This window comes from Nomascus leucogenys, chromosome 14 (genome assembly GCF_006542625.1).
Source record: "Nomascus leucogenys isolate Asia chromosome 14, Asia_NLE_v1, whole genome shotgun sequence".
In the NCBI taxonomy this organism is placed as follows: Eukaryota; Metazoa; Chordata; class Mammalia; order Primates; family Hylobatidae; genus Nomascus; species Nomascus leucogenys.
Window position 1 is genome coordinate 82,011,234 of NC_044394.1, and position 22,578 is coordinate 82,033,811.

Here is a 22,578-nt window from a genome sequence, read left to right on the forward strand (position 1 = left end):
TTTTCAAGCTTTAGTTAACTGTGTTACAAGTGCATAGCTTAATGTACAAAGCCTAATTACTTTTATAACTAAGTATATCAGAAGGAAAAAGGTTACTCTGAACATCAATGATGACTTAACTATGAATACCAGTAGAGGCAGAAAGGCCTCCAGACTTTGACCAATTCTTTTACTGCCTTGAACCTGCTCTTCTTAGTTTCTTCTCTGACCTTGAAATTTGAACCAAAAAGTAATATGATACCAGTTATCCAAGTGTTGTTCTATAAAGTTATTATAAGGACCCACAAAAGAGAAAGATGAATGTAAGCTAGCAGCCTCAGAGAAGATGGTTTAGTAAAGATGGTGATGATGTTTGAACTGCACCTCGCTGGACAGAAGGAAAACGGAGAGCATTCCAGGAAGGTGGGCAAAGTATGTGCAAAGACATAAAACAAAGATACTGGGAACAGAAAAGAACCTTCACTATTTAGCAGAAGAGCATGCTTGTGCTGTGCGTGCTACTTAAAAAGCAAAGTTGTCTGACTATGCATGTGGCCCATGCTACCACACCACTTGTAATAGAGTAGAGCAGTAAAAAAAACCCTGAGCGGGGGTTCTTGGGCAGGAGAATTATACAGAAACACACTGATGGTGATGCTCACAGCAGATGCTCAATAAACCCCAGTGAAATATGCCATGAACACATCCATAATGAAGTAAAATGGGCAGCAACAACGATGTGACCCTTGGGAACAAGAAAAGCATCCCATCGCAATGCCTGTCTATTTGCTGTAAGCTTGGTGACACAACACAAAGCTCCAGCCAACTCCACCTGGAGCCAGACTGGACTCCAGGCCTAAGCACTGAACTGCAAGCAGAGAGAAACCAAGCAAGCACTGGCCAAGTGAGCACTCTCATAGCTGGGAAGGGAGTGACCTATTCTAGTTGGCAAGAACCTAAACATAAAAATTTTAAAGGATGAAAACAAAAACAGGCTTAGTACCTTTCTCGCCTCTCTTCTTCCTGGTACGATCTATATGATCCTTAAGCTGGATTCTAACTTGCCTTTCATTTGGCTGATCCCTTATAAAAGGATGTTTCAAAAGCTGCTCTGTAGAGGGCCGCTGCATGTAATTCTTCACCAGGCACCCTTCTATAAAACTAAAAAATTTCTTCGACCTGTAAGAAGTGAAAAAGATCATCAAATTTCCACCACAAAGAGTAAAGATCCAAAATATCAGTAATTCACAAGCCTCAACATAAAGAAGAGCTTCAGAATTCACTGTGAACATTCTGCAAATGCATAGGAATAATGTATGAAACATAAATAGGAACTCAGGACTGTTGACGATCAGGAGCATTAATTTAGCACAGTTTAAGTGGTGCATCCTATCACTAACAACACACCACAAATAGGGAGCTAACAAGGAAGTCAGATTTAAATGAACTGGATTTAAATCTAATATTGCACATTAATCACTTAATTAACAGGAGTGGCGGCAGCAAGGGGGTAAAGGGAGGTCTTTGATAAAATGAAGGCAGACGGGACAGATGTCTGGTACCTAGAAGACAGACAATGAGATAAGAAAAGGAGCAGAGTCCATGACGAAATGCTGGGTCTCTTGAACCTGTTAATTTGATATTTCAAACAGAGTTCCAAACTGGTTGATTTGTCAGTTCCCTCTGTTTAATCTACAAAGGTGGAAATTACAGTTGTTGGTTTTTTTGGAGGGATGGGGGGAAGAGATGAATCTGTCACCTACATTTGCCATACTAGCCACTTTTACTTCTTCCTGTTTCCCCATGCCCAGCTCATGAGGACCATGGCCCTAGCCTTGGTCAAGACACTCTTACCTATCACCTATCCTATTTTTTGAGACTCATCTCAAGAATCACCACTTCTGGTAAATCTTCCTGGCAACACTCTGCCCTATGTGTCCCCAAGTTAGGAGCCTTTCTTCTGTGGTTATCTGCTTTTAACAGACTGCATGCTTTATGTTTCTGTCCCGCTGAAAGGTTGAAATGGTACACGTCAAAAACTGGTTCCTACATCTCAACCTGTAGGCAATGCTCAACACTAGGCATGCACACCACAATAGGTATGGAATAAATTTTTGTTGAATGAATGAGGTATTCTTCGGTCTTTAAAAATGTGAGTTAGAAAATTAGTTCACTCTTTCCACTTCACTGCTTTTAAGAATCACTTCTATTGTCTGGTATTTCCAGTAAAACTTACTTTTTTTCAATTCAACAAATACTTATGTATCAACTATTTGCATTTGTTTATGTCAGGCTCTGTAACACATACACATGGGAAATAAAGTGGAGAAATTTAGGTATACACAACAGTGGACATATATCAAACTTACAGAGGAAGAAAAAACCTGTTACAGTGGACTGGACAAGAAGAAAAAGTGGGATATTTGATATTCATATGGTAGGACAGAGAAGACAACATTCCAGACTGAAGGAATGATATGAACAAAAGTAGGGAAGTGTTAGAGAATAACGAGTTATTTTCTGAGGCTAGTATAAAAAGTGAAAAAGAATGGAAAAATAGGTTAGGGTCAGCTCAGAGTAAAGCCCTTAAAGTCATTCAAAGTAGCTGTTACTTTATTCTACGTTTAATGAGGAACATGGAAGATTCTACACAGTATAGTGAAATGCTTTAACACAGAGATAGTTCTAAGACCCAATGTCCACAAAGATCATTTGGGGGAGTTTACTGAAGATACAAATACCTGAGTCACTCCCCAGACCAGAAACTTTGAGGTTGGAGCCATCAGTTAAAATATTCCAAAAGGATTCCTAAGCATTGTGTCCACAGACTAACATCTGGGAATCAATGATCTACAACATATTTCCTAAAGTCAAGAATCAAGTTCTGCTGGCAGAAGGACACTGATCATCTTTTGAAAGCTATTTCTCAAAAAAACAGTAGAATTTACATCGGGTGGACAGGGGACAGCAATCACAAAGGAAGAAGGACTTTACGTCCATAATTATCTCATCCTTTTAGAACACTTGGGTAACATTAGAACAGAGATATAAATGGATGAAATATGCCATCTAATCCAGTTTAAAGTTTGGTGTAAGAAAAGAACACAGGAAGCATTTATTGCTGTCTACCACTGTATCTTTGTATCACTGTATGTTGGACACATAGAGGTTAATACAGAACTGTAGCTAATGGACAGAATAATCAGAGTGTGAGGTACCCCGAAGACAGCATTAACTTAGCAATCCTTCCAGTATAGACTTCTGTCAACAAAATCTGAGAGAGATAAAGAAAAGGGGAAAATGAGTACTACTTAATTAAAGCATGAACTGGATAGAGTTATTCCAGCTCCACAGCTGATTCCTTGGTGACATCATCAGCTATACACTGATGGTTTCCCTAGGCGTGACCACCCATGGATGTCCAGAGTTATGTCTTAATACAGAAGACTGACTGGGGCTAAAATCTTTACAACTCTGTGGCAATAAAAACCATTCTGAACACAGGTAAATGGAATTAGACAGCCACATGGAGACAAATGTGGTTAAAGACTGTATAAAAAATGAGAAAAATCCTGCCAGCAGAAGACAGAGGGGAAACAACGGTGAAATGTGTTGGGGGCAAGGACAGTGAGATACAGGGAGAAGCATGAAGAAAACTGGTATGAAGATGGGTGTCAGCATGCAACAATATAGGGGAAACAGAACTGCAAATCACCAAAATGTGAGCAAACAAGAAAAAAAGCGTAAACAGGAACAGCTAAAAAGCCAAACTCAGAATGGAAGCTTGACTCTGAGATGTTCTGCATATTTCAGAAGGACAGTCAAGAACCTAACAGGAGGCAGCATCAACTGGAAAACTAGTAAGAACTATTTCAAAAAAAAAAAAAAAGCCATATAGTAGGTGGGAATCAATAAGGCCAGAAAAACAGAAAGAGGAACACAAAAAGGAGGGAAGGCCATGCATGAAGAGCCAAAGTACAGACCAGAACAAACAAGAAAGGACCCAGAAAGAAATTCAGGAGGGAAAGAGGGGGAAAAATTCTCAGGAGAACCCGAAACACTGCTCTCTCTCTTCAAGATTTCACAACTAACCCAACAGCATGTTCCTACAACGCTGCAATCCTAACAGCTTTTCTCAGGGAAATTCATCCTCCTCTCTCTCTGCAGGTATCAGTACTCTGTTTGACAAATGTGTGAGAGTTACAAGGAGAAGGAAAAGTGACAGCCTAAGAAGATAAAACCATTCTGCTAATATGCTATTCTGCGATTAAAGCTGGTATGTCTAACTTCAATTTAAAAAAAATAATTACAGTAAAAGCCTCCATTAATTTTAAAATCCTACTACATCTGAAGAAATGCAAGTCAACACAGCTTTGTTTCTTTCTTTCTTTCTTTTTTTTTGAGACAAGAGTTTCGCTCTTGTTGCCCAGGCTGGAGTGCAATGGCGTGATCTCAGCTCACCACAACCTCTGCCTCCCAGGTTCCAGCGATTCTCCTGCCTCAGCCTCCCGAGTAGCTGGGATTACAGGCATGTGCCACCATGCCCGGCTAATTTTGTATTGTTTTTTAGTAGAGACGGGGTTTCTCCATGTTGGTCAGGCTGGTCTTGAACTCCTGACCTCAGGTGATCCTCCCGCCTTGGCCTCCCAAAACGCTGGGATTACAGGCGCGAGCCACCGCGCCCAGTCGCTTTCCTTCTTTAATGGAAAAATGTTTAGAAGTATATTACACTTAAAAGAATGCCTAAATATTAAAATGGAACATTTGTCTTTAGACATGTTATAGTGTTTCAGGTGGTTGTCACCGTTTTGTAATTAAGAGAGAATTTAACAAAAAAAAAACTCATTTAAAAAAAATCAACACATCTTTTAATTGGTGTTTTGGAGAACTGGCTCTTGTGTTCCCCAGAATTAGAAGGGCCAGAATTTTATCTCAGAGAAAAGTATAACTAAAAAGAAACAATTTAAAAAATAAGGGAAAAGAACAACAAAAAAACCATACATAGCTTACCATTTTTTTGACTTCAGCCGGGGAGGAGGGTTTCTGGGAATGAGAAACAGTGCTCTCATTGGATGCATGTCACAGAGAGCTGGGGAGAGGAGACGGTCGTGTCAGTACGGCACTTATTTTACTCATTCTTGATTTCTGGTTCAGTCATAAATAACACGAAATGCTCTGGCCCATAGTCTGACTGATAGGCTTCATACCAAGCAGTCTAGACTTCTAGTTATAAACTCCAGGGCATACCTTGAATTTCCCATTTAAAAACAGCAAAGTGGGAGGACGAGAGCAACAAGAAGAATATACATTTTCAAACAGACATTGGAAAGTTTTCATAAATCTAAGTCTTATAGGAACTAACACTTAAGTTGTTAAACTATCTGTTAGATTACAATGAAAATGACTGTATTTTCACAGGGTTGTTGTCGAGATTAAATAAGATATGGCTTGCAAAGGCCTTCACACAATGCCTGGAACAGAATGAGCACAGTTAGGCCCTCCAGAAATGCTGTTTGTTGTTATAGCTAAAAATACTAGAAGGAGCAAAAATTGAGCATGAAATGGATTTAATTCTGTGCAATTGCTGTTTGTACTCCTATGACACAAATAAAGGTGTGTTAGGCACACATGTACGCACTACTATGTCACCATATGCAATGTGCATTTTCATGTGTTTCTTTACCTTCAAAAGACCCTTACAAGGCATCTGGGCAATGAGGAGAGGCAGACAATACTATTCCCCTTGTGAACAAAAACTCAGACAAAGGAAGAGGTGGTACTTCCCTGCCTTACTGTCTTAGAGGGAAGCACAGGGGAATGTATGGTGTTTGAGGCAGATCTCTATTTCTATACTGAAAACTAATTTTTAGCTGTCAATAATTATTTTCATTCATTCAACAAATATTTATTCAGCAGCAACTATGTGCCATGCAGACAGTTATACATTCTATGTGTATACCTTTTTTAATGGGGACCAACAGAAAATGCAGTGGTTTTTTTCCTTTGTTCTCTGCAATTCTACCTCATCCGTGATCAGAAATGAATTATATGAAGTTCTCATTAATCCAATGGAGAAGCAAACACAAAATTTCAGTTAACAGCACAAAAAAATTATTCTATCAATAAAGTTTTGCCTCCATTTGTAAAGTCAAAAGTTAATACTAAAATTTCATGTGTTAGGACTAGTTTCACTGAATTACTCAATTTAAAATGTAAAAAGAAAACTTACCACTTATTACCTGATCTCAGCACTACTTCAGGTCACACGTGAGTACAACTTAAATAAAAGAAAATGTAGCCTATAGGCCCCCTAGAGATATTCAAAAGGAATAGTAATAGTGGTTGCCAAGAATTCCTTTTACATCTAAAACTTGACTACATTTATGATGCCTTCATCTAAACGGTCCACCAGAAATGCCTTCATCCATGGAGCTGAGCTGTTCTTTTTGAAGTCTTGGGAGGGGTTTAAGTCACACGTAACAAGTGAGCTAAAAAGAAAAGAAAGTTACTTACGGGGAGCACCTTCTGCCATCTCAATGGCTGTAATGCCACAAGACCAAAGATCACTCTGCAAAAATAAAACAGTATGTTACAGATACTGGAGCAGCTACAAAGCCACTAACTTACATATCTGGGTATTCACACAACTTTGCTACATAAACCAAAAGGAAGTTTGCCAGAAAATTAAAAGTACAAGCACATTTGTAGAACTTACAGAGGGGAGGGGAGGGGAAGGGAGGGGAGGGGAGGGGAGGGGAGGGGAGGAGGGGAGTAAGGGAGGAAGGGAGGGAGGAAGGGAGGGATGGAGGGATGGAGGGATGGAGGGATGGAGGGAGGGAGGGAGGGAAGGAAAGGAAGGAAGGAGAAAACTGATTTAATTAAAACCACTCACATCTACGAATGAACTAGAGCTGGTCCACTTAAAAGCCTCTCTCTGAATTGTCTATTGTGAAATACTGTATGTTTCTTCATTTCTTCATAAGCATTCAATACTTTAGACTTCTGGCCCAGATAGTAACTCAAACTTAATTAAGACTTTAAAGTTTAAAGGCCAGAAACCATTTTTTACCAAGTGTTCACCACTGAATTCATAAAACCTAATGTGGTTCACTAATTCAAATCATGCCACTAAGCATCCCCACCCTACCTGCAAACCAAACAAGTCAGCTGGTTTTCTGTACACGGAATCTTTTTTCTGATTCCCCTGAAATACTAAATTTAAAATTTGAATTAAACTTTACTTTCTACTCAAATATAAGTTCCATAAAGGCAGGCATTTTTGCCAGTTTTATTTACTTTTGTAATGGCGGGTACTCACTAAACACTGCCTGATCTACTAAAGTCTTATCAGATGATATTTCTTTTTTTTTTTTTTTTTTTTTTTTTTTCATGGAGTCTCATTCTGTCACCCAGGCTGGAGTGCAGTGGCACCATCTCGGCTCCCTGCAAGCTCCACCTCCCAGGTTCAGGCAGTTCTCGTGCCTCATCCTCCGGAGTAGCTGGGACTACAGGCGCCCACCACCATGCCCGGCTAATTTTTTGTATTTTTAGTAGAGACGGGTTTTCACCGTGTTAGCCAGGATGGTCTCGATCTCTTGACCTCGTGATCCACCCGCCTCGGCCTCCCAAAGTGCTGAGATTACAGGCGTGAACCACCATGCCCGGCCATTAGATGATATTTTTTAAAATCCAAAAAAAAGGATTTTTGAAAAGTAGATGAGGATAATTATTATCACTACTATATATTTGTTTATATGCTATCCTAACCAAGGAATTAAAGTTGCTCAATTTAAAGGTTTTCTAAATAATCTATACTTATATTACAAAGTTCAGACACATATATCTGAATACAACAAAAGGGAGAGACCTATCATTCCTCCCTTATTTTCAATAAGCTTTCTATACTATCAGGGTACACAAAGGGGCTCATTACCCTAACCCAGTGGCCACTCCTGGCAACATGAATGGGGGATGAGCAGTTCTGCATGTCCCCTGCTGTGAGACAACATGAAGCACCTCCACCTCCACCTCCCCCAGTGGTGATTTTGCTAAGAAGGTTTTCGTTGATACAAATTACACCTTTCCAGTTTACAGGAAACAAACTAAATGACATAAAGAAGTAATGAGACAAATCTAGAGGGTAGAACATTAGACAACAGGCCCAGGCTCTTCAGAAAGTCAGTTTTACGGAAAAAAAAAAAAAAAAAACTGGGTGGGGGTGGGGGGGTTCTAAATTAAAAGAGACTAAATAACCAAATACATTGCCTTGTTCTGCATACCAGTCAGGTCTAATTACCAACTTTGCATTAATTATATGTGTTTACTTAGGTATAAGAATTATTTGGGGAATGCCGGAAAAAGTTTTCAAATTTTAGAGACATGTAATGACATAGTAAAGAGTGGAAAATCACAAAGTTGGTTATCTATTTTAAGATACTTCAGTATATAAAAAATAATACATTCTGCACTACAGTCTTAAATTGTCTCATTAATTGGATATTTGTAATAAATACTAAAATACATGGGAGACTGTTAAGACATGAACTCCATTTTGCATATCATTAACGGGTATATTAACCAGTCTGGCTCATCTAATTAAGGCATGGATTTTTAAAAATAGTTTTTGTAAACACAGTAACCTGAGTTTGATATCAAATATGGGTTTACATCTAGATTTTTTTTAAAGTGTGTTACTGACTCAAGTCCCTAGAGGTCAATCTAATAATTTAAATAAATTTGTGTACCAAATAAAAGCTGTAAAGCAGTTTAACAAGAGTAATATAAAATTTCACTCAAATGAGGGTATTACTATATATTGGCAATATTTTAAAAAGAATAAATATTTGATTCTAATATATTTTTCAAGTTAAAAAAATGGATAGCAAATAGGAACAAAAAGTTCTAGGCACGACAAAGTGCTCAAGACTGCTTTGAAACCAGTGTATTCCTTAGTGAGAACACAGTCATGTGATGCAAATGGACAAAAAAGACAGGATCTGAATCCTGTCCTGGAAAATTTGCACCTGCAATTTTCCTCACTGAAGGTCTTCCTCCCTGAAAAGGCAGGCAGACAAGGGGTGTGCAATTTATAAGCAAAGCCCTTCAGGCATGCCAGTGGCCCTGCAAAGGCCTACGGAGCAGCTCTCTCTTACTCTGTAATCATAGGTGGCATCTGGGTTCTCATCACAGGCGATGACCTCAGGAGCCATCCAGTAGGGAGTGCCTATGAACGTATTTCTCCGCCCCACCGTCCTGTCCAGCTGAGCACTCACACCAAAGTCAACTGTGGGAGGAAGAGAAAGGAAGATAAAGAAAGATAAACACAACTACAAACCAGATATACTTGGGAAAAAACACAAGGAGGAAATGTCTTCATAGTAAACTGAAACAGCAGTGCTTCATGAATATGCGATCCTCCTCAAGGCAGGCACCACCGGTCAGGAGTGCCCTTCCACAGTAAAGCCACCGAGACTGTGAGATCCTCTACCAGTCTGGAAGTTTCTGTGAGGCCTGGATCTGGCTGCCTCCCCAGCTTCTCCAACAGTGACCAGCAGAGGGCCTTTTGAACGAACCACAACCTTCAGTGCTTTCAGAGAACTGCGACAAACAACATCAAGTCACAGAGAGCCCTAGGTTCAGGAGAACTGACTGAGACGCACTTGACTTACCTTCTTAAACAGCACTAATAACCATAAAGATAAGAAATTCACAAAAGTTTTCTTGAAAAAAACACAGTACTGAATCAAATAAAGAAAATCAAGCTAAATCACATGTTCACAAACAACACACCCTAAAGCACTTGGAACTTCTGCTGATTTTTCAGTGACTTCTGCATCCCACCCAATTGAATGGTGGTGGTGGTCTAGAGGAAAGTTCAAGGATGGGAGACAGAGCTGGCAGGAAGACCATGACCTCTAACGGAATGCCTGCCATCACTCCCTGCCAGCACTATCACTACACACACTGCCATTACCCCAGCAGGAACCTGCAAAGGTGGAGAAGCCCACGCAAAAAGGCCTACAAAGTGCTGAGATGACTTAAAGGGATCATAGATTAATGCACAGAACACGCTCAGAAAAGGGCTCATCCAGGGTGTGGACTCACTCACTGAGTACTCCTTTAGAGACAGACACATGGGCCGGGCAGTGCAGGAAACAGGGACACACAGGCCAGCCAGTTAGTGCAGGAAGCCTAAGCAAGCATCACAGCAACTTGGAAGGCAATGGTAACCAATCACTAAGTGATCACTCAGGGACTATCACAGGCTGGTACCAGGAGACCAGTGCAGGGAACACACAGCTCACTGAGTCATTTGGTATGAGACCTGCTCAAGTGCTTCCTATCTTAGCTCTGAGGGGAGTTTCCAATTGGGCAAATTCCTCCACAGAAGACCAACAAACACAAACACAGGCAAGAAAGTAACTATGAAGATCTTATTTTTACAGTACAACAGCTGTGCCTATCATTTCTAAAAGAAAGGTGGACCAGACCCATATAAACATAAAAGAATTTTGTTGTGATGTGTTAGTGGAAGAAAAATTAATACAAACTCTATTTAAAAATTTGATACAACACGTAGATGAAAGTGGAATGAGTTCAGACCCAGCTAAAGGAAACAAGAAATATAAAAGAACCCTTGTGAGTAACTCCAGGAAAACACCATGGGCTGTAATTATCTATCCATGCAGAAATTTATCGAGCACCTACTACAAAGAAGTCACAATGCTAGGTGCTGGGTAATACACTATTTGCCGCATTCCCAGAATTTACATTCTGGCAAAGGATACAGTAACAGAAGTAAAAAAAAAATCACATAACTATACATTGTGATCAATACTGTGAAAGAAACAAGCAGCAAGGCCCAAGACAGATCAGAGGCTGGAAAAGACCCCTGAACATGAGAAAAAAAACTGTGACTTCAAAACTTAAGTCAAGTCCTCCCAATGGGAAACAGTCATGCAAAGGCCCCAAGGCAAGACCTAGGAAGTTTAAGAAAAGAAAAAAAGACAGTGACTGATGAAGAGAGAAGTACAGAGGGACATAAAATGCGGAGGAAAAGTAGCACGGGTCAGATCCTACATGGCTTTTACGGCAAGGGTGAGAAATGTAGGTTTTATCCAAAGTAAAATAGGAAGCCATTAAGGTTCTTTAAGCAGGAAAGTGGCATGGTCTGATATGAAGATCAGTCTGGCTGCTGTACAGAGAACCAGGGGGCATGGGGTTGGGGGGAACAAACATGGAAGTGGGGAGGCTGGAGCCAGGCTAAGTAATATGCTCGGTTCCCACATTCTTAAGAAGAACAGAAATAGAAAACATGGGTAAGACTGAACTTTTAGCTAGATGGAAGCAGAACTGGGAGTGCAGCTGGCTTGTGCCAGGTGCAATTATGAGATCACGCCGCACATCCATTACATACCAAGTTTCACCTCTGCATTCTCAGTCAGCAACACATTCTGGCCCTTGATATCCCGGTGAATCACGTGATGAATGTGAAGATGTGCCAGTCCCTGAATAGGAAAGACAGGCCTGAATTTTAGTTTTCTGTGACTATAAGTAAACAGCCAGGAACACACCTTTTATAAGAAAGTGCACGTGTGGACCAAAGGTGTTTGTGAGCTCATGAATATTAACTTTGTCTTAGTGCATTCCCAGGAAGACAGCACCAATACTACCACGCAGACAGAAAGAAGTCCTCCCCACCCTCCACATTCCCAGTGGGTTAGGTTCCGGGTGTGAGAAACATGACCACTTCTAGCTGTGCCTATAAGACACACTGCAGATTACCATCTGCAGTTTCTCTGCTATAATTTGTGCTATTTGTGTACAGGGTGGTTCCTTTCCCACGCTAAATGTCTAGAGGGTGACCCCGTGGGCATATTTGAACTAGACACATCTCAGGGGAAAAGCAAAGGGCAAGAAAGGGCTTTGAAATCTGGCTCTTTAACACTGGCTAGCCTTCCCACTGCACAGTGACGAACTGCTAAGTGCTGATCAATCCCACCTCCATCCCAAGCATAAAACGATTGTGCTGTCAAAAGAGCCTTGTGTTCAAATAAAATATCTTTCTTTCCCAAGGAAACAAACCTACTGGGCATATAACACTTTTTGATGACCTTGCATCTGGAATGAGGCCCAAAAGCTTGTCTCTCACGAGAGGTGGTGGAAGAACAAAAACACATGTTGCATCCAAATATGGTCCAAGAGACAGCAATGCATCATTCTCACAACTCATTTACTTATTCTGTCCTTAGCTAGAGAAGCCAAATATACAGCTCGCCTCCTAAAGATACAAGCAACCTATTTACTCTAAAATGTCTCAATCCGAAAAGGGCAGATTATAAGTAAGTTATTTGATTTTTCCTGTTTATTCTTTTTTCATGGAGTTTTAGTGTTATCATTACTTTGTAAGATATGAATTAAATACAACAGCTCCTCTAGAATACTGATTTTTCTAACATAGGGGGTTTCTAAACATTCATTTACTGGTCTGTCTATGAAACAGAGCAGAGCTTATTTGACGGCTCTGTTTATTTTTCACAACACAGGATGTGCGGTATTATACCACAAAGCACTGACTAGAGTAAAAAGCACTAAAAATATATGGTACCTTATTGCTATAGTTAGGAACAAAGTACCTCCTCTCGGCATGGTATAACTTCAAAGAGCAAAAGGAGAGACACAAAAGCTAACTTCCCAATTCTTCGTAATTCCTATTTCCATTATTTCAGTTCATTTTTGCTCTCTAACTTGCGTGACCTCTTCTTAAACTTTTATAGGACTATCTTAACAACAAACATAAGCACCCACATCTTGTCCAACAAATGTGGCTTGCATGCACTCTTGTTCATTACTAGCAGTAAATGTATGGATCAATGCCTGTTTGCCTGTCTGTACTGCTACAGGATCACTGCTTCTACAGGGAATTAAGGTGTGTCTAATAGCTCTGCAACAATGTTATAAGATTATTCTGAATAATAAGTACATTTTTCTCCCATGAAGTACCTGGGAGCGTATGTGTGTTCAACTAATCCCATACCAGAAATTAGACCACAATTATCCTTCCTTAGCAGAGATGCCAAGTCCAAACACTCAGCGAAGGACCTATCCTCGAGCAAATGCATCAGTGTTTCTAAACTAGGAAACATTTTTCCCTTAACTCTGTATCATGCATGGTCACAGAATAAAAGAGCAGTCAAAGGCTGTCATACAGTATTGGTTATAGAAAGCTCTAAGTTCCCATGTTCAATATGAAGATACTGCCATGTGGAATGTGAACAGGGAAGTGGGCTGAAAAGAACACGCTGGCCTTGCTGCTAAGCCTTGTGGTCCAGAGGATAACAGTCTGCTGGCTCCAAAAAGCACTTCTCTATTGGCTGAGGCCTATCTGCTTAGGACCCTCCCCATTGGAAGGGTCTGATCATAATGATCATAACGTCTAAATCCAACATCTAGTGAGAAATAAGGAAAGGTTTTGCCACCACAGAAACTGTCTAACCCCAACCGTCTTTGAGAACACAGCTTATCTGTCTGGGGGTGGCTACATTCCTTTCTCACGAGACCTTACCTCCAGCTTATCATCTTGCTTTCTCTTTACCAAAGCCCACTCTTAGTAACCCCTATAATGAACACACACTGCTGCATGACACACGAACTCTCCCTGAGGCATTTGCTTGTTTTTAGTTAATTTAAACTTTTGTCACAAGGAAAAACTCCCATTCTAGATGAAATGTAGGCGAAAGAAGCTCGTGTTTCAGATGCCCAGTGAGGTGAAAAAGATTTGCTACGTCTCAACAAGATGTTCATTCACGTACCACACTCAAGTTGGCTTAGAGGCATCGAACAACTTGGGCTTCTTTTAAATGTTACTGGAGATTACTGATGGTAAAATGGCTAAAGGTACATATTACATATGATAGGTAAACAATGCTTGCCTGGGTATAGAAACACATGTAAGTTGTCTTTGATGTCTTTAAGGCTGAAATACATTTGATGCCTAGGACACTATGCTAAAAGCCAGTTCTCTGCTTGAGATATCCCATACTGGAATTACATACAAGAAAGGTATGTGGGTGTGGGTGCGTGGGTGGGGACATGTATGGCCGGCGAGTGGGTGTTTAAAACAAAGAACAATGACAACAATTAACATTTACTGATAGGTAGCTATGTATCCACATGTTACATTAAATGATTAATATACACTAACTCAGTAATTCTCCTAACAAAAGCAATTTCAAAGGGTTGGTATGTATAGATGAGGAGAAAGTAAGTCCTGAAAGTTGAATAACGTAGGGTGTGCTATAGGTAAGCAGCAGAGGTAGGACTCAAACCCAGGTCTGACTTACGCTAGTCTCCAACCACTCAACCAATATTCTACCCTGCCTACCATGCTAAACAGTTTTAGTTATTAATAGAATAAATGCATCTGGCCCAGTACCTGACTTCCTTTACAGTAGTATAGGGCAGAAAGCTTAGTTTCCCACATTTAGGCTCTGCTTTCTATAATAGTCATAAAAGATCCTGACATTTTAATGAAATTTGTAAGTGTTTATAAAAAGATGGTTCTCCTGTCACCCTACCCCACCCCCCACAACTAGTCTTCTTAGGGAACTTGCCTATTTTCAAAGACTACATAAATATCTAAATAAAAAAAAATTAAACATTTCTCTAGGAAGTCTAGATGGCAGTTTTTAAACCTGCAATCCTCTATGAATCTTAAATATAAAAGGTGGGGTAACTTTACTTATTAAAAAAATTAAAATAACTTATTAGTTACTTTAAGTTTTTTTTATAAGTGGGGGAAGCATAAGAATTGGGCTTCAATTTAACTTCATAATCTTTTTTCTTAAATGTGGTAGGTAAATGAAATGCAACCAAGTAATGTCTGTGTGTAATTCAGGGATGAAGTAGAGAGAAAAACTGTTATAGCCAAATGAAGGAAGAGACTCACTGGTAATATCCTACATGCACTGCTCAAATACGAAATCCTAGAAACCCTCTGCCTGTGCTGTCAACATGGCTTTACTACTCAAAAGAACCATTTAAAAGCTGCTAAAATAGCAGTTCAGAAACTTACTCTAAGATCATTAGCCAACTTTTCAGATGGCTGTAAATAATATTAAACATTTGAACTTTTCTTCATAAATATTGTAACAGATTCTAGTAGCTAATGCCAAAGTCTTCAAGGTGATTTTGAAAACCAGCATTCAGCACCATTAGTATTGATTTATAAGCTTATACACAGAATTCCTTTAAAAACAATAGCTGGAGATTATTTCTCTTCCCTTCCACTCTGATTTCCTTTTAATTCAAAGGAAAGCTGCCAATAGGTATGTCGTGATGCCATGGAAAGTAAATTCAGAAATGCTTTTTTTATTTAAGTCTATCTTCTTTACATACTTGCCAGAGTCAAATCATGATGTAGCTTAAAATTTTCAAAGCTAGCTAGATATACAGAACCCTTGGCTGTCAAAGAGAATAATCTTTATAGGTGTAAGTAATGCCAAGAAGTACTTGGGGCTGGGAAAATGAAAACGGAAGCACAGGATTCATGAGTTAGTGCACTGTAGCCACCCACTTTCCTTACCCTCAGGATTTCTCTGGAGATGTAAGCGATCCAGTCTTCTTTGAGTGTGTTCCCTTTGGTGTTCTTCACAAGGTCTGTAATGGACCCAGCCCCACAGAACTCCATAACAAGCTATAGGGCAGACAAGACACAAGGTGAGTAACACATCTTGGAGAAATTGGGAAAACCAGTTTAACCGCCATGACCTCTCTTTTCTAAAGACCTAGAAACGTGATGCTCCTAAATAATTCATAATAATTTGGAGGCTCCTAAATAATTCATAATAATTTGGAGGCACCTAAATAACTGAAAGCTCATTTCACAGTCCAGTGTATTCGCTCCGTATATTTGGTCCAGGAGACTGAGAGTGTCTGGTATTCTATGGCACACCCAAGTGCAGCAATTCTGAAGTGGTCATTCTCTCTCAGAAGCACATGGGCACAGGAGGACCACTTTGCTCTTCATCACTACTCAATTATCAAATATCTGACTCAAATATTCCCTAACATTCTTTTTCGTTTTGCCTCAAAAACATTCTATTTTTCACATTATGATCCTCAAACTATTGTATTTTATATTAACTGGGTCTAATGTGAATAAAAAATGGTATTTTTAAGCACTTATACAATTTTTAATGCAATATTTACAGTATCTAAATGTTTGAACAATATGATCACAATGGTATGTTTAAAGTACCCAGAAAATAAACTGAATTGAATTATTCTAAAATTTTAACGATGATCTGATTTGGGCAATGGTAACAGGGTAAATTTTTTCCCTTCTACTTAATTTTGCAAATGTTTTCTTTAATGGCCTTTTAAAAATACTGATACAAAAAGTATTAACCTATATTCCTGCTTTGTAAGTTTAAATAATGTGATAGCCACAGAACTGATGGTATCTCCAGGTCATTATCTTGAATATAAATGTGTTCAAAAAGAGATAAGGTTGAATGCGTCAATTCCAGAAATTTCCCTAGAATTTAACTATTATCATGAATATTATTAATAAGCTACTGACAGGAGTTTGTTTCTTGAGATCTGTCTCTCATTTCCAAGTGGTAAGCTCAATTTACTGAGCTTTCAAATTAATTTTGTTCCCATAAATAAAAAAAGTTTTTATTGTATTGCTTTCAAGCTCCTGATTTCCTTGCTATTTGGTCACATTCCTTCTAGATGCTGCCATTTTATTCCTGAAACACAAAGTTAACTTTTTTCCATGTAATGTGAAATCAACAACAAAATAAACAACCAGCATATAGTCAACCCAGAGATACAGGCCAAGGAAGCCTTTAGAACCTGCCAGCTACTTACTGCCCCTTTTTATTGTTTTTCTTCCCTCCCTTCCTCCCGCCCCCACCCCCGCGATGCCCTTACAATTCAAGCAAATGGAATGCCCACAAATGCTCAGGAAACATCCACCTACCCAGAGTTGGTCATCATGTCCTGGAGGGCTCTTTTTGATGAAAGCACCATAATATGTTGCAATGTTTCTGTGATGAGAGTATTTCTTTAGCATATTTATCTCCAGTTTGATTTCTTCTTCTTCATCCTTATGAAAAAATAAAAATAAAATGTGTGCCTACTGAATGATGTGCATGACTTTACTTCCCCCACACTACATACAATAATGAAAGGAACACAAGTTTCCCATCCTCCAGGAGCAGAGGCACATATACATTCACTTTATCCTTGTGCCAAGAACAGGAACCTTAGAGGACTTATCCTTTGAAGTGTGATTATAGGACGTGATGCATAGGAGGTAAAGACAGACACGGAGAGCCGCAGGGACAGTGCGAGGGGACTGCCCAGCCAGCGCTCCCACTAACTGTGACCTCGGGCAATGCACTCCACTTCTCTGAGCCTAGGTTTGTTCAGCTGTAAAAATGGGACCAAAAAAGGGAAATGACTGATACTATTTGAATTTATCACTTGGAAAGTCTGTTTCCTTTGCAAATACAGATCATCTGGTCCGTCTAAGTCCAGAAAACGTTTACCTCTAACAACCCTGCACGACAGCACCCTCTAGTGAAGCCAAGGCAGAGTACTGAATACATGAATGCAGACTGAGGTGTAGTCTGTGACGGTGTGCTCGCGAGAATCCACTAACCCGAAAAGAAGTTCAGCTGAGTCCAGTGGGCCCCAGTAACAAAACATCACAGAGCACGTGGTTTCAGACTTGGCTCCTCTCCTAGCATCTTGGTTTATTGAAATGAGATGAGCAGAGGAAGAAACCCAGAGTTTGTGTGAGAAGATCAGGGTGGGGAATGAAGGAAACAGACAGTGACGAAAGTCTGGAAAATAAAAGTAAGTTGCCCTTGTGAATGACAAAGGCTGAGAAGTCTGTGATGATCTCCACCTCTCTCTCTCATATAAACCTGGAGAAGAAGCTGTGCACACTAACCAGGCAGGCATTCTGTTCCTTGTTATATATACATGACATATTACCTGCAAAGAGTCAGGTTAAGGAAGATTTGTAGTTAGTACAGAATGAGGGGAAAGCAGAACTAAAGTGAGAAAGAAGAGCAACTGTGCAGGAAAGGGAAAATCATCCTTGATTAGAAAAGCACAGTGTAAGGTCGAGAAAAATCTGATAACCAGATCTCTAAAATCCCCTATACCGCATACATTTTCAAAAGGAAAAGATGACTAGTCCCCTAAAATGTCCGTACTTTTCTACACTGACATAATCATTCCACTCATAACTGATGTCCTTCTCTCTCCAGGGAAGAGTAGGGGCTCTGAGTAGCCTAGACGTACGTGTGTGTGTGTGTGTGTGTGTGTGTGTGTACGCGCACACACACACAACTTGGAAGTCTGCTGCAGTCTAGCACCTCTACAACCACTCTTAAGGCCTTACAAGCCTTAAGGAAGTTTGATTTGCAAATATCATACTTTAAGATAAAAGCTGCAACATCATTAATTAGATATTAATGATGAGATCAGATGGCAAAAATAATTTTTAAAATACGAACTTCAGTTATACATTACTGCTTTAGAAAACAAATGTATTAACAAGACACGTACTCATCTTAGAATAGTAATTCTCAAGATGGCGGCTTTACAGCTTGGTTCCGAAATATAAACGTTAGAGTATTATAGTACAGTCATGCACTACATAACGTTTTAGTCAACAAAAGACTGCAAATACAACAGTGAACCCATAAAATTATAAATGAAGCTGAAAAATTCCCATCACCTAGTGACACTGTTTGTGGTGAGGCTAGTGTAAACTAACCTGCCGCACAGCCAGTTGTATAAAATTATTGCACATATAGTTATGTATAGTACATAATAATGACTATGTTAGTGGTTTACTATACTTTTATTGTTATATTAAAGTGTACTCCTATTTAAACCAAAAAAAAGTCGACTTACAACAGCCTCAGGCAGATCCTTCACGAGGTATCCCTAAGGAGACGTTGTTATTATAGGAGACGACAGCTCTATGCGTGCTACTGCCCTTGAAGACCTCCTACTGGGACAAGATGTGGAGGTGGAAGACAGGGATATTGATGAGCCTGACCATGTGTAGGCCTAAGCTAATGTGTGTGTTTCTGTCTTGGTTTTTTACCAAAATGTTTAAAAGTTAAAAAAGAAAAAAGCTTACAAAGATATTTAAAAAGAAAATATTTTAGTACAGCTATCCAATATTTTTTAAGCTGTTATTACAAAAGAACCCAAAAGTTTTATAAAGAGTTACAATAACCTAAAGTTAATTTATTATTGAAGAAAGAAAGCATATTTTTTACAAATTTAGTGTATCCTAAGTGTACCATGTTTATGAAGTCTACAGTAGTATACAGTAATGTCCTAGGCCTTCACATTCACTCACCACTTACTGACTCACCCAGAGCAACCTCCAGCCCTGTAAGCTCCATTAATGGTCAGAGGTCCATGCGGAAATACCACTTTTTATCTTTTATAACATATTTTGACAATCTCTTTTCTATGTTTAGATACACAACTACTTGCTATTATTTTACAATTGCCTACACTATTCAGTACAGTAGCATGTTGTACATGTCTGCAGCCTAGGAGCACTAGGCCATACCAGGTAGTCCACGTGTACCATCTAGGTTTACATAAACACACTTTGATGATGGACAACAGCAAAACTGCCTAATGAATGATGCAAATTTCTGAGAACGTATCCTCATTGTTAAGTGATGCACAACTATATATTCTACAGGCACACTTGTCATGTGACTTTGATAGATGACTACAAATATGGCAAGTCACATGACCCAATACAGTTGATACAATAATTCTCATTCAAACCCTGCATATAGGAAAGTCCTACCAAATAGGTATAATTTCGATCTGAGATTTAAATATGGCCATGTTGAAAGCAGCAATGAAAAATGAGGTACTCAATACTAGATAACCATCTTAATTCTAAACAAAACCAGTGTTTAGACTAGCTAGTAAAACAAAGAAACACTTCTATTTGAGACCTTGCTTCAAAGGAACTTTATTCTACAACAGAAAAGGGTAACAATTTTTATTACATAAAACATGAGGAAGCATGCCCCAAATAAAAGCAGGAAACCTAATGCCTCAAAAGTTTTATCTTGTGCTCTCTGCACACACACATCAACATGCACAGTGTAACGAGCAGTAGTGACTAGGACTTGCTGGCATGGGGCACATCGAGCCTGCTCCCTCCTGACTCACCACAACTCACTCCCAGTGGTATCTGAGGGTTTCTGAGAGGTCTCCTGACCAAGCAGTGAGTGGCCTGGGACAGCCCTAGTGAGGCTTGTCAAGACAGGTAGGCTCCTGAAAAGAGTTAGCACGTGGTAGTGGCCATAAACAGGCCCCAGTGAAAAGGCATGTGGTGTCACTCCCAGGATAAGGCCCATGGTTAATTAAACATGTGCTCTAAAAAGCCAAACATCCCACTTTCCTTACACTGAACTGCAGCTGGGTGACCAGAAAGTGAACTAATAGTTTTTCTCCTTTATCCAAAAGTCAGTAAATCTGTAAGGATTTGGGGTATAAAAACTACACAAAAACAAAACAACAATGTGGAACCAGAATAGGGGAAAATCAAAATACTGATTTTACTTTTGTTCCTGTAGTAAGAACTTCATATAGAAGTGAATTTTACTGGACTGTCCAGACTTGTTTCATCAATCCAACCCTTACCTTTGCCTACCTCCACTCCCTGCAGTGGCTAAACTATTTCCAGGGTCATTGTTCCCTATCACACTCTGCTAGTAGCTTTCACTTCTTAAAAGAAAGAAATGCTACCTATGATTCTCCCATGAAAGGCTTCCTGAGCAATAATTAAGAACTATAAAATATTTCGACTAGGTTCCATTTATATTTTTTTCTTTTAGTGACATAAACCAATGTCTTCTAGGATCTAACCTGTTCACCACTGTACAAGAAAGAGTCAACAGCACTCAATATTTTTACAGCTCACTGAGTTAAAAAATCAAGCACACATTTTAAAGTCCTTATAGGCTTAAATTCCATACTATCCACCGGTGTGAAAACTCCTGAATAGGCACACTGGTAAACACTGTTGGCAGATTACCATGGCACCATGTATTTCACTGAATCTGAAGTGCCCCTGAATGGAGCCCACCACTATTTTATGTCACGAAACCATGAAGCACTGTCAACCATAAAGTACACACTCTAACTAATCTTCAAAACTGAGTTGCATCTCAGAATCAATGATTTAGAAGAACAACTAAAATACAATCAAGTCTGGCAATAGCTTTTCTAATATGATGAAAACACCCAAATATCGTCCAGAAATACAGTGATCACATCAACATCACCTGCCAGAATATTTCCCAGGTCTGAAATAGTCAAATCCTGGAAGCATACAAAAATAACTACAAAATATATTGCAGGGAAATTATATTCTGCCCTCAAATTACTGTTTTAGGATAAAGTTTATATATACTTTGAACATTTCCTCTCTTGATTTTATGATGTTAAAATAGATGACTATTACACATCTTATAAAAAGGCAGTTAGCATCACTGTCATTTACTGTCCAATTATGAGTGCCCACTTGGAGAAAAAAAATACTAAAAATACAGAATCTGCCATGGCTTTGAGCCAGCTACAACTGGAAATCTAATGATGACTAATGCTTATTATACAGTATTTTATGTTGTCTTCAGAGTAGGGTAATAATGAATCAACTTCTGAGTTTCAGTCTCCCTTTGGTTATTAAACGTATGTTTGGTGGTTGCATCCCAGCACTTAAGTACATACACACATACCACCACCACCACTAGCACCACCAAGAATAAACACTTCATGTGGCCTGGGAAGATACAGCAGAAAACAGACTAGGGTCCAGCTAAAGCTGAAGTTTAGTAACAACAACGAATCCCATATATAAAAAGAAAGTTGAGTTGGCAAAACTACATAGAGGAAGTTTATATATTCCATGTGTCCAGGCAGAGTCCAAACTACTGTGTCCTCCATGCTCTTCTTTAGCAGGTCACAAGTATAAACAAATGAAAAACAAAATCAAGAGTAACTTAAAGAGGAGAGAGAGGTCTTTTTAGTAAGGAAAAACAGGTCCCCCTCCTGGTTACTCGAATGGTGTGGCAGCTGCTAGCCCTAACTTAGTGATTTAATGCAGCTGATGCCAATTAGCATTTTGGACTTCAACCAGTGGAAGCAAACCCTCACAGAAAAGGCCTTTGTCTCAGGCTAGGACCTGACTAGGAGACGAGTTTTAGTCGCCTTGCAGGCCGTCAGAGGGTGGGGGTGGGGCGGGGAACATCTGCATAGTAGTAATTTTCACAAGTAGCAATGGGTTTGTCATATGACAAGCCCTGCCCATTCCACCATCTGAGCACACAGGAGTGCATGGTGTGAGTGAGTGTTTTGTTGTTTGTTTTTTCATGACCCCTTAAAATGCTGTTTAAACTTGTTACCTAAATTTTTTCCCATTCCATCAATGGTGGTAACTATGTGAGGAGAGACTGGCAGACTTCCAGATAAGCTAACTGGAATCCAAGAGGACGGGAAACGTTCTGAGCATTTGCCAGGTGAAATGAA

The 22,578-nt window shown here is 39.5% G+C and overlaps 1 protein-coding gene across 33 annotated transcripts in view; it reads right to left on the minus strand.

Annotated features, from left to right (window-relative positions):
- Positions 1 to 22,578, minus strand: part of MAP4K4 (mitogen-activated protein kinase kinase kinase kinase 4) — a 195,754-nt gene that overhangs the window by 53,755 nt on the left and 119,421 nt on the right. For all 33 annotated transcript variants that reach the window (XM_030828543.1, XM_030828551.1, XM_030828555.1 and 30 more), the window contains exons 4-10: positions 16,967 to 17,092; positions 15,563 to 15,673; positions 11,396 to 11,486; positions 9,132 to 9,262; positions 6,493 to 6,547; positions 4,990 to 5,068; positions 983 to 1,158 (exon numbers count right to left, since the gene is read on the minus strand). In XM_030828543.1, the coding sequence (XP_030684403.1) occupies positions 983 to 1,158; positions 4,990 to 5,068; positions 6,493 to 6,547; positions 9,132 to 9,262; positions 11,396 to 11,486; positions 15,563 to 15,673; positions 16,967 to 17,092 (769 nt within the window). The remainder of the gene's footprint in view (positions 1 to 982; positions 1,159 to 4,989; positions 5,069 to 6,492; positions 6,548 to 9,131; positions 9,263 to 11,395; positions 11,487 to 15,562; positions 15,674 to 16,966; positions 17,093 to 22,578) is intronic.